At 47.5% G+C, this 13934-nt stretch overlaps 1 protein-coding gene across 1 annotated transcript in view; it reads left to right on the top strand.

Annotated features, from left to right (window-relative positions):
* Positions 1-282: 282 nt before the first annotated feature.
* The window catches only part of Cacng8 (calcium voltage-gated channel auxiliary subunit gamma 8), a 26305-nt gene continuing 12653 nt past the window's right edge, over positions 283-13934 (top strand). The window contains exons 1-2 of the mRNA XM_026778137.1: positions 283-404; positions 2579-3039. Coding sequence (XP_026633938.1) covers positions 283-404; positions 2579-3039 — 583 coding nt within the window. The remainder of the gene's footprint in view (positions 405-2578; positions 3040-13934) is intronic.

The raw sequence follows: 13934 nt of genomic DNA, 5'->3' as shown, positions 1-13934 counted from the left end.
GGAATAAGGTACATGTTGGGGTTAGAGCTCATGTCCGTGGAAGCAGCAATTTGTTAAGACAGTGGAGGAGGCTGCTGTGGTAGTGGTGAGGGGCACAGGCATGTCCAGAGGCAGGAAGAGGGAAACTCCGTCTGGGTTAGGGACCAACCTGGAAAAAACGGGAAAGCTGGGAATGGGCCCAGGAAGGGGCCGTGTGTGATGTTGTGTGTGTGTGTGTGTGTGTGTGTGTGTGTGTGTGTGTGTGTAGGCAGGAACACACGTGTGGGGACTAGGCCCGTTGCCATGGAGACACCCCCCATAGACAACCTTTCTCTACAGCCCCTCCTGGGAGCAGACCCAGTCCAGGGCCAGCTGGTGGGGGTGGTGGAGCGCCAGAGAGGAAACTGGGAGGCCAAGGTCACCCTGTACTGGGACCTGGGGTTTCTAGTTGGTGCCTCTCATCCTCGGGGCTTCCAGACTCCTTCTTCACTGGGATTTGGGAAAGAAGTCAGGGGAAGAGGTTGAAACAGGTGAGGGCAACACAGCCAGGAAGAGGCACAGCGGTGGGGATCTCATAGAAGGGAGAAATGAATGGACAGGGAGCAAACTGTCTGGAACTGGGAGTTGGAGTTTCGTAGCTTGCTTTCTTTTGTGTGTGTGTGTGTTTTTGGAGATGATGGGGCCAAGTTTCTGCACAGGTGAGACTGTTACGAGGAAAGACTGGGGTGTTCCAGAGAATCTGCGGGGCCTGAGGAGGGGATTTTCCTCTGTGAGACAGATGCTGAAAGCTGTGGTGTGTGGAGGAAATAGGTAAAAGGGAAGAGGATTCTCTACGATGTTAAAACAAAAGTCGGGGACGACAAGTTCTAATCTGTTCGAGTGTGGGGTTCAGAGTCACCTGGGAAGATCTAGAATTGGTAGCCTACTGAAGCTGTAGCCAGATGTCTCTGCTGAAGGCAAGAGCCAAGGCTTGCTGGGCAGAACAGGGGAAGGCGATTATATTTTGGGACAGTTTTGATATTAGAACATTTCTGAATGGGAGGGAATTGGGGTCTGGAGAAAGCAAAGGTTGTGAGTAGGAAACCTTGTGAAGCTCACAGAGCAAATTTTTCTTAATGGAGGAGAAAGCGACGGGAAAGATGAGTTTGTGTGAGTTGTAGGGAGAACGGAGACAAGGTTCCAAACACTGGAAAGCAAGACAGAGGTGGAGTTTTGAGTCCAAAACATAGCAGGCCTCTGGGGTTGGAAGGGAGATGGATGAATGACCCACCAGGGACAGGAGGGGCTGGGAGAGTCCCAGTGGTAGGGATTGGGGTGTAGTCTTGCAAACCTAGGGGATCTGGGAATTCCCCAGGGAGCTTTTGAACAGCCCTAGGTGCTTGACCACATTTCAGACCCATTAATTTGGGATTTCTCAGGTAGGAGTCCAGTATCAGAATTTTTATTTAATCTTCTGTTACTTCGAAGATGTATCCAAGGTGGTAAAGCCAGTCCTAAGACGCAAGGGCCTATAGAGAGGAAACCGAGGAAGCCTCAGTGCCACTGAGCAGATACTGTACATCTGTGAATAGTGAGGGTCACTTGTTTTAAGTGAGGCTTGTTTTAAGCTAAGGAGAGACTGAGGGATTCATTTTTTTCTGAATAAATTATAGGAGACATGCAAGGTGTCATTGAGTGACAAAAACAGGGAGGGAGGCATTCTGTCAAGGAGGGGAAAAACAAAACCAAACCATGGAATTAATGGGCAATTTTTGCTTGTTTTTCTTTAGAAGTAGCCCAGGCTGGCCTCCAACTTGCAGTGTAGCCAAGGACATCCTTGAGCTGATCCTCCTGCCTCTACCTTCTGAGTGCTGGGATTACAGGCATATGCCACCCTGTCCTGTTGATGTTGTGGTTGCTATCAAACCCAGGGCTTTATGCAGGTTAGGCCAACACCTACCGGGTACATCTGCATCTGAGAGTGTGGTTTCTAAATTGGAGAGAAGCCAGAGGCAAAATTGGAGAAGTATGAACAGGCTTTTCCTCAGCAGTGCCCTAGAGCCTGTGTGTGTGCGTGTGTGTGTGTGTGTGTGTGTGTTTATGTGTGTTACTGTATGTGGAAAGGCTGGTAATGGGGGTCAGGGGAATTAAGCAGTGAGAGACGCAGGGACCTCCTTAGGAGGAGCTAACAGTGGACTTTGAATCAAGGTTTGGGTTCGTAAGAGGGCATTGGGGATCACAGGAGAGGGATCAAGGGGGCTGGGTCATGACCTCTGAGTATATGGGCTGATAAAGTACAATCTTTCAGTAGAAATGAGCAGGAAAGGTCGGGTGATGGTAGCGCAGGCCTTTAATCCTAGCACCCAGGGAGGCAGAGGCAGACAGGCAGGCAGATCTCTGTGAGTTCAAGGCCAACCTGGTCTACAGAGTAAGTGTTAGGACAGGGTCCAAAGCTACACAGAGAAATCCTGTCTAAAAAAATCAGAAAAGAAAAGAAAAAAAACTCACACAAAAACAAAAAGAAAGAAAGTTAGAAAAAAAGACATTAACAATTAACAGGAGAGCAGTTTTGAGCAAAAAGAGACCATTTCAACAGAACTCTCTCTCTTGCCTCCACCAGCTGGAGACCATGGCTTCACTCTGACCTCCGCCTCCGCAGCCACCTGCTTGCTGCCTCCATCCCCTCTGGCCCCTCGAGGCCCCCCACTTCTGCCTGTGTTGTGACCCCCCCAGCCGCCGGCACGGCCCCACCTCCGCTGCCCCGGTGGTGGCCCACGGCCCCCCGGCTGCCTGTGGTCAAACTGGAGTCATTGAAACGTTGGAATGAAGAGAGGGGTTTGTGGTGCGAAAAGGGCGTTCAGGTATTGCTGACCACCGTAGGCGCGTTTGCAGCCTTTGGACTCATGACCATCGCCATCAGCACTGACTACTGGCTCTACACACGGGCTCTCATCTGCAACACCACCAACCTCACCGCAGGTGATGATGGACCACCCCACCGTGGGGGCAGCGGCTCCTCGGAGAAGAAGGACCCTGGGGGCCTTACACACTCAGGCCTCTGGCGGATATGCTGCCTGGAAGGTAGGGTGCAGGAAGGCCCTGGCTGGCCACCTCCACTGAAGCCTGTGCCTCCAGCAAATTGACGGCTAATGTGTTCTGAGTCTCCATCTCAAGGTCTCCAGGGGTGTGCTTCCCTGCTGGAGCCTCTGTGATTCCACGCGTTCCTCTGCCCTACCTCCCAACCCTTCTTCTGTGCTTCTCTTATTTTATTGGATGATGTGGATGGATGCGTCGCCTATAGATTCGACTATGTACCACGGGCATGCTCCGTAACCTTTGGGGTCGGAAAGAGGGTGCTGGGTCCTCTGGAACTGGAGTTACAGATGGTTGTGAGCCGTGTGAAATTACTGTACACGTATTTCTGTGTGTCAGTGTTTTAAATACGTGCATGTGTTCAAATACCCATGCAAGCTTGAACAGAGTCTCTGATCCCCTGGAGTTAGTTATTAAAACCTTGTTAAGCTGTGCGATATGGGTGCTGGGAACTGGACTCTGGTCTTTTGGGAGAGCAGGGAGTACTCTTTACTGCTGAACCATTTCTTTGGCCTCCTTAAATTTTTTTTTATCCTGTCTGTCTATGTATCTATCTATGTATCTATCTATGTATCCGTCTATCTATGTATCCATCTATCTATGTATCCATCTATCTATGTATCCATCTATCTATGTATCCATCTAGCTATGTATCTATCTAGCTATGTATCTCTATCTATCTATCTATCTATCTATCTATCTATCTATCTATCTATCTATCTATCTATCTATTTATCTATCTATCTATCTATCCATCTATCTACGTATCCATCTATCTATGTATCTATCTAGTGAGTGCTAGTTCCAGTGTGAATGTGGAAGGCAAAGGCAACTTGAAGGAGTTGATAATCTCCTCCCACTGTGTGGGTCCAGGCTGTTCCACTCAGCAGCAAGCAGCTTCACACACAGGCCATCTCACCTGCCCTGCCAATTCTCGTCCCCTCCTCACATCTTTCCTCTCCTGTTGGCTTCCAGAATTGAAACAAAGCTATGCCTTCTGACCTCCTCTGGTGTCTCTTGCTCTCTCTCCCTGCTGGAGGCCGTCTTCTCTTCATCTGCACCGGTTAGCACCTTTCCCCATCAGAACTTCTCCCAAGCTCACATCCTGGTCTTTCTAGTTCTTATTTGGACAGTTCTGCTCCATCTCCACAGCCTCATGCCTTTCTAGCGGACTCCTGGGATGCTTCCTCTTCTCTGACCCCTTGTTTCTCCACTCCCCCTCCAAGTATTTTCTGTTTTTGGGTGCTGCTTTCAGGTTCAAACCTATCTCCTTCCGGACCCTTCTTGTCCAGGAGACCTGCTATCTTTCTCTTCGCTCCTTCTCTATCCCATCCTCCATGTTAGTAATTCTTTCATGCAAATTTCCTGTATATCTGTCATGCATATAGAGGCTGTGAAGCAAGACTCGGGGTGCTTTACCATGTGACCCCTGTCCTTCCACCTTTCTGAGCCTTCTCACCCTCATCTGTGGCACTGAGGATGGACCAGCAACCCCGAAGTTCCTCCTTTACCACCAAGAGCTGAAGTTTTTACACTTTAACTTTCTGTCTGTCTTATTTTTTCTATTGCCCCTGACTCCTCTGTCTTGTCAAATCACTCGCCTCAAGTGAAGAATGGGTGGGCTTTGAAGAAGAGTCCGTGGAATGTTTCATACTGGAAACCAAAGTCAGTCACCAGCGTTTCAAAGCAGGGAGACTGCTCCCTAAAGATCTGACCTCTGGCTTCCAGCAAGCTATCACAGAAGATCTGGTGTTCAGAACTGACCCCTACTGGCCCCATTTGAGTAACAGACACTTTCTTTAGATCTGGTTATGGAGTCAATCAGATGTCATAGTCACCTCTGCTCACTGTCATCCCATGTCCCTCCTCTTCTCTGGTACCCCCACCCTACGGGATATGTCACTAATGTCCACTCTTCGGCCTCACCAGGGCTGAAGTACAGAGCCGTATATGGGAGTTTGCACCGGAACCCTCCTTGAAATATATTTCATTCATTCATTCACTCAATCACTCATTTATCTGTGTGTTCATCCATCCATCTTTTTAAATTGACTTTAAACTGTGTAGCAAATTCTGTACCTTTCAATTTTGTATGGTTTGAATGTGTGTTTTGGTGTGTAGGTAGAGTCAGAGGAGAGCCTGTGGGGGTCATTTTTCTCCTTCCACCATGTAAGTTCATGGAATTGAATGTAGGTTGTCCGTCAGCCATCTTCATGATCCCCAGGTTCTCCTTGTTGAATCAAGAGCAATAAGGGACAGAAACCACATACAAATCTCTGACTTTAAATATCTTCTGATCTGAAAGGAGAAAGTCTAATGGGAACAATAGAGAGAAAGCAGAAATGGAGAGAGGGGCCATATCAGGGTTATGCATGTGAGTTAATTGAGAAGGATGGGAGGCGTTTGTTTCATACAGCAGTTGACATTGGTTGGTGGCCTGAGAAAGTGAGGTTGGAGACGCATGGATGTATGGGCTGTGGAAATAGGGGCTGCAAAGCCTCTGAGGTGACCATGAATCTGTGTTGGCCGCCAGCGGGAGATCAGTGTGACTGGCAGACAGTAGGGAGGGAGCAATGCATGGTCAGAGAGATAATAAGCTCTTGACATCACAGGCTCATATGTATCCCACAGAAGATCCAGCTTTTGCCCAGAGATGGGAGCCATCGGAATCTCTGGAGTAGAGAAGCCACAGGAGTTGGCTTAAGTTCTAGCAGGATGGCTCTTGCTGCTATGTTGAGAAATGGCTCAGGGGAGGGTGGAAAGGGAGACTGTGGGAGCCGTGGTTTGAATTCATAGTATATTCCAAAGTTCCCCGTGGGAAGGCGTTGCTGATGGAGCAACTGTGGGATCTGAGATGGAGAGACGGGTGAGGGGTGTCTTGGAGGCGGGGCTTCTGAACCTCCACCCTGGTGACATTTTGGGACTGAGGATGCTGTGTGGCGGGGGCTGAGCTGAGCATTGTAGGATGTTGATCTGCTTCTCTATTCCCTGTCTAGTCTCGCCCACCCCCAACAGTTGTGACAACCAAAATTGTAAATTGTCTCCATACATTATCTACCTTCCCCTGAGGGATTAAAAAAAAAATCACCTCAGGTGAGAAATCCCACGTGATGAGGAAGTTTTGGTCAGAGCCACTTGACAATGGGGGATCTGTTCATGAGAAGGAAGAACAGGGCATTTTGTTTAAATTCCTTTATTTTCTCTTATTTCTCTCATTATTAAGGAGGGATATCACTGGCTCAGTTGTGAACGTGTCAGCTTTAGAATGCTTGCTAAGAAATAATGCCAGTGATGGGAGAAGCGGCATTCTCTGAAGGGCTAACAGCATGCAGAGGGGTAATTATTTCTGGCTTTGTGGAGCACGCGGTCAGTGTTGCCACTTCTAGTGAAAACATCCATTCTCCCCCCGAGTGTGGCCGCCATCTAGCTGAGTATCCTTGGTGGACGTCGGCGTTTGAATTTCTTGTCCTCTGCTTTGTTCTTCCGTTCACCCCCTTCTTCCCTCTTTCTCTCCCTTCCTTCTTTTCTCCTCCTCCTTCCTCCACCTCTATCTCTTCTTTCTGTGTGTTTTGGTTTGGGTTTTTGAGAAAGGGTCTCACGTAGCCTAGGCTGACTTCTAACTTGCTATGTAGCCAAGGTTGGACTTTGTTTTTAAACAGGAAGTCTGTACAGTCTCTTTAAATTTTATTTGTGTTGTATTATACTTAGTTATGATTGTGGAGGGGTGCACACACATGCCTGCCATGGTCGCATTGGTTGAAGTCAGCAGATAACTCACAGCAGCTAATTTTCTCTTCTCTTCCTACCGTGAGAGTTCCAGGGTGGAGCTCAGGCCATCAGATTGGACAGCAAGCACCTTTACCCAGTGAGCCATTTCATCAGCCCAGACAAGACCCCTTTGTCTCTGTCTCTAACGTGGCTGGATTATATAGCACGACTCCCCATATCTAGCTTAAAGGTTTGGCTTTTGCAACAAGGCTATGAGATGCAGCTCAGGCTAGCCTTCAGTTCACAGCAGTTCTCCTGCCTCAGCAAGCAGCCTCAGTACTGAGGTCACAGGTATGAACAGCCACACCTAGGCTTTTCCCCTAATAGATTGAATCCAGGGCCGCATGTGTGCTAGGAAGGCATTCGATCCCTTAGCTGTACCCTCGGCTTTCTTTTTATTTTTATACAGTCTCACTGAGTTTCCCAGGTTGGCCTTGAACTTGCAACCCTTCTGCCTCAGCTTCCCAAGTAGATGTAATAAAAGGTTTGTATCAAAAGATCTGGCTGAGTTTCATGCCACTTGAGATACCAGGAAATCACTCTTCTTGATACTTTACAAAGTAAAGAAACCATTCTCAGTTAGGTCTGGTCTGCTCGTTGTCCTTTCCTCCTCTTGTTCTGACCTGTTAGAGACGTGCTCTGGGAGACTGGAGTCAGCAGCCTGGCTGGAAAAGTCTATGTGATGAGCATCAGTGCGTGTGTGGACCAGAGTCACCGAAGAGAAAAGGAAGAAACACAACAAATGACTAAGTTCATAAAGTGCTTTCTTTGCAAATACAAGGACCTGAGTTCAATTCCCAGAATTTGCATAAAGAACTAGATAGGGAGGCTGAAGAAATAGCTCAGTGGTTAAGAGCCCTGACTACTCTTTCAGATGACCTGGGTTCAGTTCCCAACACCTGCATAGCAGCTCCCAACTGTCTATAACTCCAATTTCTAGGGACCCGACACCCAAAAAAATACCAAAAGTCAGACATGGCAGAAATGCTTTTCTGGGGCTTGCTGGTCAACCTAGCCTCTAGCAAGAGGCTCTTTCTCAAAGGAAATAGCATACAATAGAATGACATTTAAACAAGCATAAGAAAAATCAAACCAAAAACATTTGAAGCCAGGCATGGTGGCCCACTTCTACAATCCCAGCATTCTGGAGGCAGGATCTCCAAGGCAAGATCCATGCTCCAGATGGGCCTGGGCTACATAGCAAGACCTTGTCTCAAAAGGAAAAAAAAAAAAATCTAAAAAAAAAAGACAGTCAAAATGTGTTCTAAGCTAGGTGGTGGTGGCACACGCCTTTAATCCCAGCACTCGGGAGGCAGATGCAGGCAGATCTCTGTGAGTTCGAAACCAGCCTGGTCTACAAGAGCTAGTTCCAGGATAGGCTCCAAAACCACAGAGAAACCCTGTCTCGAAAAACCAAAAAAAAAAAAAAAGTGTTCTAATTTCATTTCTGTTGTTATGATAAATATTCTGCCAAAAAATAACTTAAAGGAAAAAGGGTCTTTTCCATCTTTTTAAGAAAACTATTTATCTATTTTTTTTTGAGACAGGATTTCTCTGTTTAACTAGCTGTCCTGGAACTAGCTCTGTAGAACAGGCTAGCCTCGAACTCACAGAGATCCACCTGCTTCTGCCTCCCAAGTGCCAGAATTACAGGCGTGCGTCACCAGAGCCCTGCTCTTTTTATTTATTCTTTGTGTCTTTCACATCATGCATTTGGATCCCGTTCATCTCCCCATTCCTTCTTATCCACTGCCCCTGCAACTCCCTCCACCCGAATAAAATAAAATTTCAGAGGAAAAAAAGAAAAGAGAAAAGAAAAAAAATGGACAAAAGGAAAAATCCTATCATGGGAGCTGTGTGTGACACAGTAACCCTTTAGTCCATGTATTTTTACTTGCAAATGTTCATTGTAAAGAGTCATTGGTGGGGTTGGAGGTCTCTAGCTTTTGCTATACTATCTATGCTGGGCCCTCACTGGGACTCCTCTAGGATATCCTGTTGTTGCCATGTGTTGTGGAGATTCTGCAGCTTTGGGTCTGCAGGACTGGCCCCTCCATGTACTCCCACAGATCATGGATGGGGTGGATGTTGGGGTGGACCAACTCATAACCCTGGTTCTTGGCTCGGGTAGTTGCAGGGTTGGCCAGTCTGCCAGCTCTCCCCCATCCTCACCATCACTGCTCCTGGCTAAGTCACCCCTTGCAGTGATGAGCAAGAGGCAGGGCCAATTCTGCTTCCATGCCCTCAGGGTCTGCTCTCCCACACTTGGAGCAGGTTACAGTGGATTGTTGGGGGGCAATCAGGCAGTCACTTCAGATAGCTTGTCACATTGCATCCATAGTCAAGAGCTGAGAGAAATGCATGCATGCATTGGTGCTTGCTTGCATACTAGTTCTCCCCATTTTCTCTCATACAGTCCAGGACCCCCAAGTCCAGGGAATGGGACCATCCACAGTGGGCACATCTTGCCACCTCAATTAAAGAAACAAGCCGTTTCTCCACAGATGCTCCCAGAGGCCACCCTGAACTAAACAGTCCCTTGTTGTGACTCTCAGATGGTAAAACCAACTCTCACAAAGGGTTAATGAATGAGGGAGCTGGAGAAGTGCTTCACAGGACACAGGAGGAAGGGTCAGATGTTGGGTTAAACCTGATGGGTGTGCTGTAAGCCAAAGGAGGTTAGTGTGTCACGGAGCTAGCTTGTGAAGGCTCACTTGACTGTTACTGTAGTGGCCATTCATGTGGTGCTCAAATAACCCTGCTAAAGAGCTACTATTATCGTCCCTCTCCCCACCCCCGCAAGAGAAAGCACTGGCTCAGAGATGCACAGTGTCTTGCCCAGAGTCACACAGTTAACAACACACTGTAGCAACTGGATTAAAATTTAGGTCCGGAACAAAGCAGCAAAACTACCAACTTCCAGCCCACTGGGTATTCAGGTGTGCAGAAGGTGAACCTTCAGTTGGTCTGGCACTTGTGGGACTCATTCTCATCTTCCTTTGTGGTATTTGAAATGGTATAGAATTTTGCCTTGAGACATAAACCATAAAACAAGACACTTTTTGTCTGCCACTGAGAGCAGTGTGGCCATGGACTGTCTGCATATTTTAACTTTCCCAGTTTCATTTCCATTATTACAAAAGGAGGATCGTGATAATGCCCTTTTAAAATTTTTTAATTTATATTTTATGTATAAATGCTTTGCATGTATACCCACACACCAGAAGAGTCAGACCCTATTACAGATGGTTGTGAGCCACCGTGTGGTTGCTGGGAATTGAACTCAGGACCTCTGGAAGAACAGCCAGTGCTCTTAACCTCTGAGCCATCTCTCCAGCCCCCCATATATAATATCTTATTCACAAGATTGGGAAAGTCTGCATTAATAAAAGTAAAGCACTTAGTAGGCTAGCAGGTGCTGCATGTACTGGTCTACTTATTACTGTTTTCTTCTTATTAGTATCACAAGTATCCAGAATCTTTCCTCCCTAAGCACCCAGCACTGCCCAACAGAAACATAATATAAATACTATATAGAATTTCTTTTTTCTAATAGATACATTAAAACAAACAAGAAGGGACAGATAAGGGCTGGGGTGTGGCTCAGAAGTAGAGGACTTTCTTGCCAGGGTCTGGGAGTGTGCGTCAGCGCAGAGCACCTGCCTAGATCCCTCCCCCCCAGGGCTTAAGGGCAAGGTTCAGTAGTAAAATACCTGCATAGAATCCACCAAGGGATTGGCTATTGGGTGGGGTAAGGTGGGCCAGTGTTAGAGCACTTGTCTAGGCTTTATTAGCCAGGGGCCTAGTGGTGTAGTTCAGTGGTAAAGTGGCTGCCTAGACTCCTTCAGTTAGAGGTTCTGAGTGGGGCTTGGTGGTAGAGTGCTTGCCTAGAATCTACCAGTAGGGCCCTTTGGTATTTCAGTTTGGTTGTATTCCCAGCAGTAAAATCCAAAAACAGGTGAACTTAGTATTTAAGCAAATGTGACCAAAATATCGCATATGATCAATGTGAACCTTACTCCTCCCCCTCCCGCAACACTCTCACTTCCTCTTATTATGAAAGTTTAGTGGATGTCCCCCTCATAGCCCATGTCTGCTGCTGTATTGGGGTGGTGCTACCCACACTGGACAGTTGTGTTCCAGCCCCTTTCTGAGAACTCTGAGCTAAGCCGGCAGCTCCTCCCTGAGGATTCAACAGTCTGGACCCACGGCCCCATTTATTGCTGCAGACTCTGCAAATGCCTGTGTTCAGCAGTTTGCCTGCCTTATTACCTCCTTGAGTCCTTGCAATTGTGCCACAGGGAAGGTATTATTATGGCTCCTGTTTGTCAAAGCAGCAAGCTGGAGGCCCGAGAAGGGAAAGTGACTCAGGCTGGGGCACCCTCAGTGTGAGGCATGTGAAGGATGCTGTGTGCTGGACGTGGTTTTCACGTGTCCTGTCCACGGCTATCTGCTGCCACCTAACCATCACATCCTTGTCTATTAGGCAGATCCTGGGCTTGGGGAAAGAGTTGTAGAGCTTCGGGGCCATCCCTGTACATAAACAGCTCCTGTCTAGCCCAGGATTGGAAAGACAACTCAGCAGTTAAAAGCACTTGCTGCTCTTTCAGAAGACCAGAGTTCAGGTCCCAGAAGCCTTGCCAGGTGGCTCATGACTGACCGTAACTACAGTGCAGAAGGGATCTGATGTCCTCTTCTGGCTTTCAGGGGCACCAGTACTCATGTGCACATACCTGCGAATCCCCAATTAAAAATAAAATAAATCGCTGGGCGGTGATGCGCACGCCTTTAGTTCCAGCCCCCGGGAGGCAGAGGCAGGCGGGTATCCATGAGTTCTATGCTAGTCTGGTCTACAGAGCTAGTTCCAGGACAACCAGGGCTATGTAGAGAAACCCTGTCTCGAAAAACAAAAACAACAATAACAACAAAAACCCAAACAAACAAAAAGTACAAGTTCTTAGCCTCCTGGCTCCGAGCCTCGAAGTTGGTCTGTGTGGTAACCATCACAGGATCTGTGCTTCACTTCTTTGAAACCTCACCAGAACCTTATAGAGCCACAGCCTTGTCTTCATTTCTCAGCGAGGAGACTGAGACTCAGGGGTGTTCTGTTTCCTAAAAGCTGCGGTGCTGGGACTCTGGGATGGGAGTCCAGAGAAGCTGGCTCAGACCCGGAGCTCTGTGACCTCCAAACCCTGGCTGTGGCTGAACCCTCTCCTTCTGTGTGCATCTGTGTGGGGCAGGCCGCTTCCTCTGCACTCTGTGCCTGTTTCCTGGTTTGTAAAGTAGGGGTCCTGTCACTGTGTACTTTAGAGGGTTGTACTGAGCACTGAGCAAGTTATCGAACGCTCTGTCAAATGCTCAGCAGCGGTGGGCACATGGCTAGCCGAGAGGGTACTGTTACAGTGTGTCAGATTCTTTAGTCTTCGAGTGTGAGTGTCAGGACAATTGTAGGAGCCAGTTCTCTCCTCCCGTGGGAGACCTGGGTATCAGATTCAGATCAACAGGCTTGGTGGAAAGTGTCTTTACACCAAGCCATCTTGTTCACTCCCTCCCCACCCCTCACCCCTTTTGAGGCAGAGTCTCAAGTGTCTATTCACTTTGCTTTCCATTTACTGTGATAAAATACTCAACAAGATCAACTTAAGGGGTGCGCATTTGCCTCATTTACGGGCTACAGTCCATCATCATTGTGGGTGCAGGGAGTCAGGGCAGCAAGAACTCGAAGCAGCCAATCACATGACAGCCAAAGTCAGGAGCAGAGGGCGATGCCCAGTGCCCAGCTCTCTCTCTTTTCTTTAATTGCATATGTCTGCCTGCCTATTTATTTACATTTGGGTGGAGGGGAGTTTACAGCAGGGAGCATGCGCAGATGTCAGAGGATAAGTTGTGGTCAGAATCAGTTCTCTCCACTCACCACATGGATTCCTGGTATCAAAACCAGGTCATCAGGCTTGACAGAAGGTACCTTTATCTGCCAAGTCATCTCGCTGTCCTACCTTCTCCACTTTATGTAGTTCAGAATCTCTTGCTCAGGGAGTGGTCCTATCCACAATTAGATAAGTCTTCCTATATTAGTTTAATTCAGAAATTCCTCACAAATAAACTTTTTTTTTTAAAAAAGATTTATTTATTTGCCAGGCAGTGGTGGTGCATGCCTTTAGTCCCAGCACTCGGGAGGGAGAGGCAGGTGGATTTCTGTGAGTTCTAGGACAGCCAGAACTAAACAGTGAAACCCTGTCTTGAAAAACTAAAACCAAACAAAAAACCCAAAACCAATTTTGGTGTTTTTATTATTATTACTTATTTATAATTTATTTATTATCTGTACAATGTTCTGCCTGAAGACCACAAGAGGGTACCAGATCTGTTATAGATGGTTGTTGGGAATTGAACTAAGGACCTCTGGAAGAGCAGCTAGTGCTCTTAACCTCTGAGCCATCTCTCCAATCCCAGACATACTTGGAGGCTAACCTTAATCTAGACAAACCCTCACAGCTATGCCCAGAGGCTTGCCTTCTAGGCACCCAGTTGATAATTAGTAACATTACAATATTCCAGGCTGGCCTTGAACTTGGTATGTATCAAAGGATGAGTTGAACTCTTGATCATTTGTCTGCACTTCTTGAGTGCTGGCATGTTTAACACACTTGGTTTATACAGTGCTGCATGTGGAACCTAGGGCTTTGTTCTCACTCTGCCAACTGAACTATATGTGCCCAGCCTTTAGTGCGGTTTAGTGACCAGTCTTATGTGACTCCTACCATTCTGAGGTGGGAACCTGAGACATGGTAAATTCTCTCCATCAGCACACCTATGGCTGGAGAGATGGCTCAATTGTTTAAGTGTTTGTTATACAAGCACTAGGACCTGGGTTCAGATCCCTGGCACCGATGACCATAGCACTATAATCCCAGCATCAGGGAGGCAGAGATAGGAGGGTCCAGAGGTCTGTTGGCCAGACAGCCTAGCTCAGTTGCTGAATTTCTGGTGCAGGAAGAGGCTCTGCTTCAAAGAATAAGATGGTGAGTGATTGAGGAAGACACCCAACGTTGACTGCTGACCTTCACACACGTGCATGCACACCACACACACACACACACACACACACAGAGAGA

Source organism: Microtus ochrogaster, unplaced genomic scaffold (genome assembly GCF_000317375.1).
Source record: "Microtus ochrogaster isolate Prairie Vole_2 unplaced genomic scaffold, MicOch1.0 UNK108, whole genome shotgun sequence".
Lineage (NCBI taxonomy): Eukaryota > Metazoa > Chordata > Mammalia > Rodentia > Cricetidae > Microtus > Microtus ochrogaster.
The sequence above is the reverse complement of the archived record's forward strand: the minus strand, read 5'-3'. Positions and strand labels throughout refer to the sequence as shown.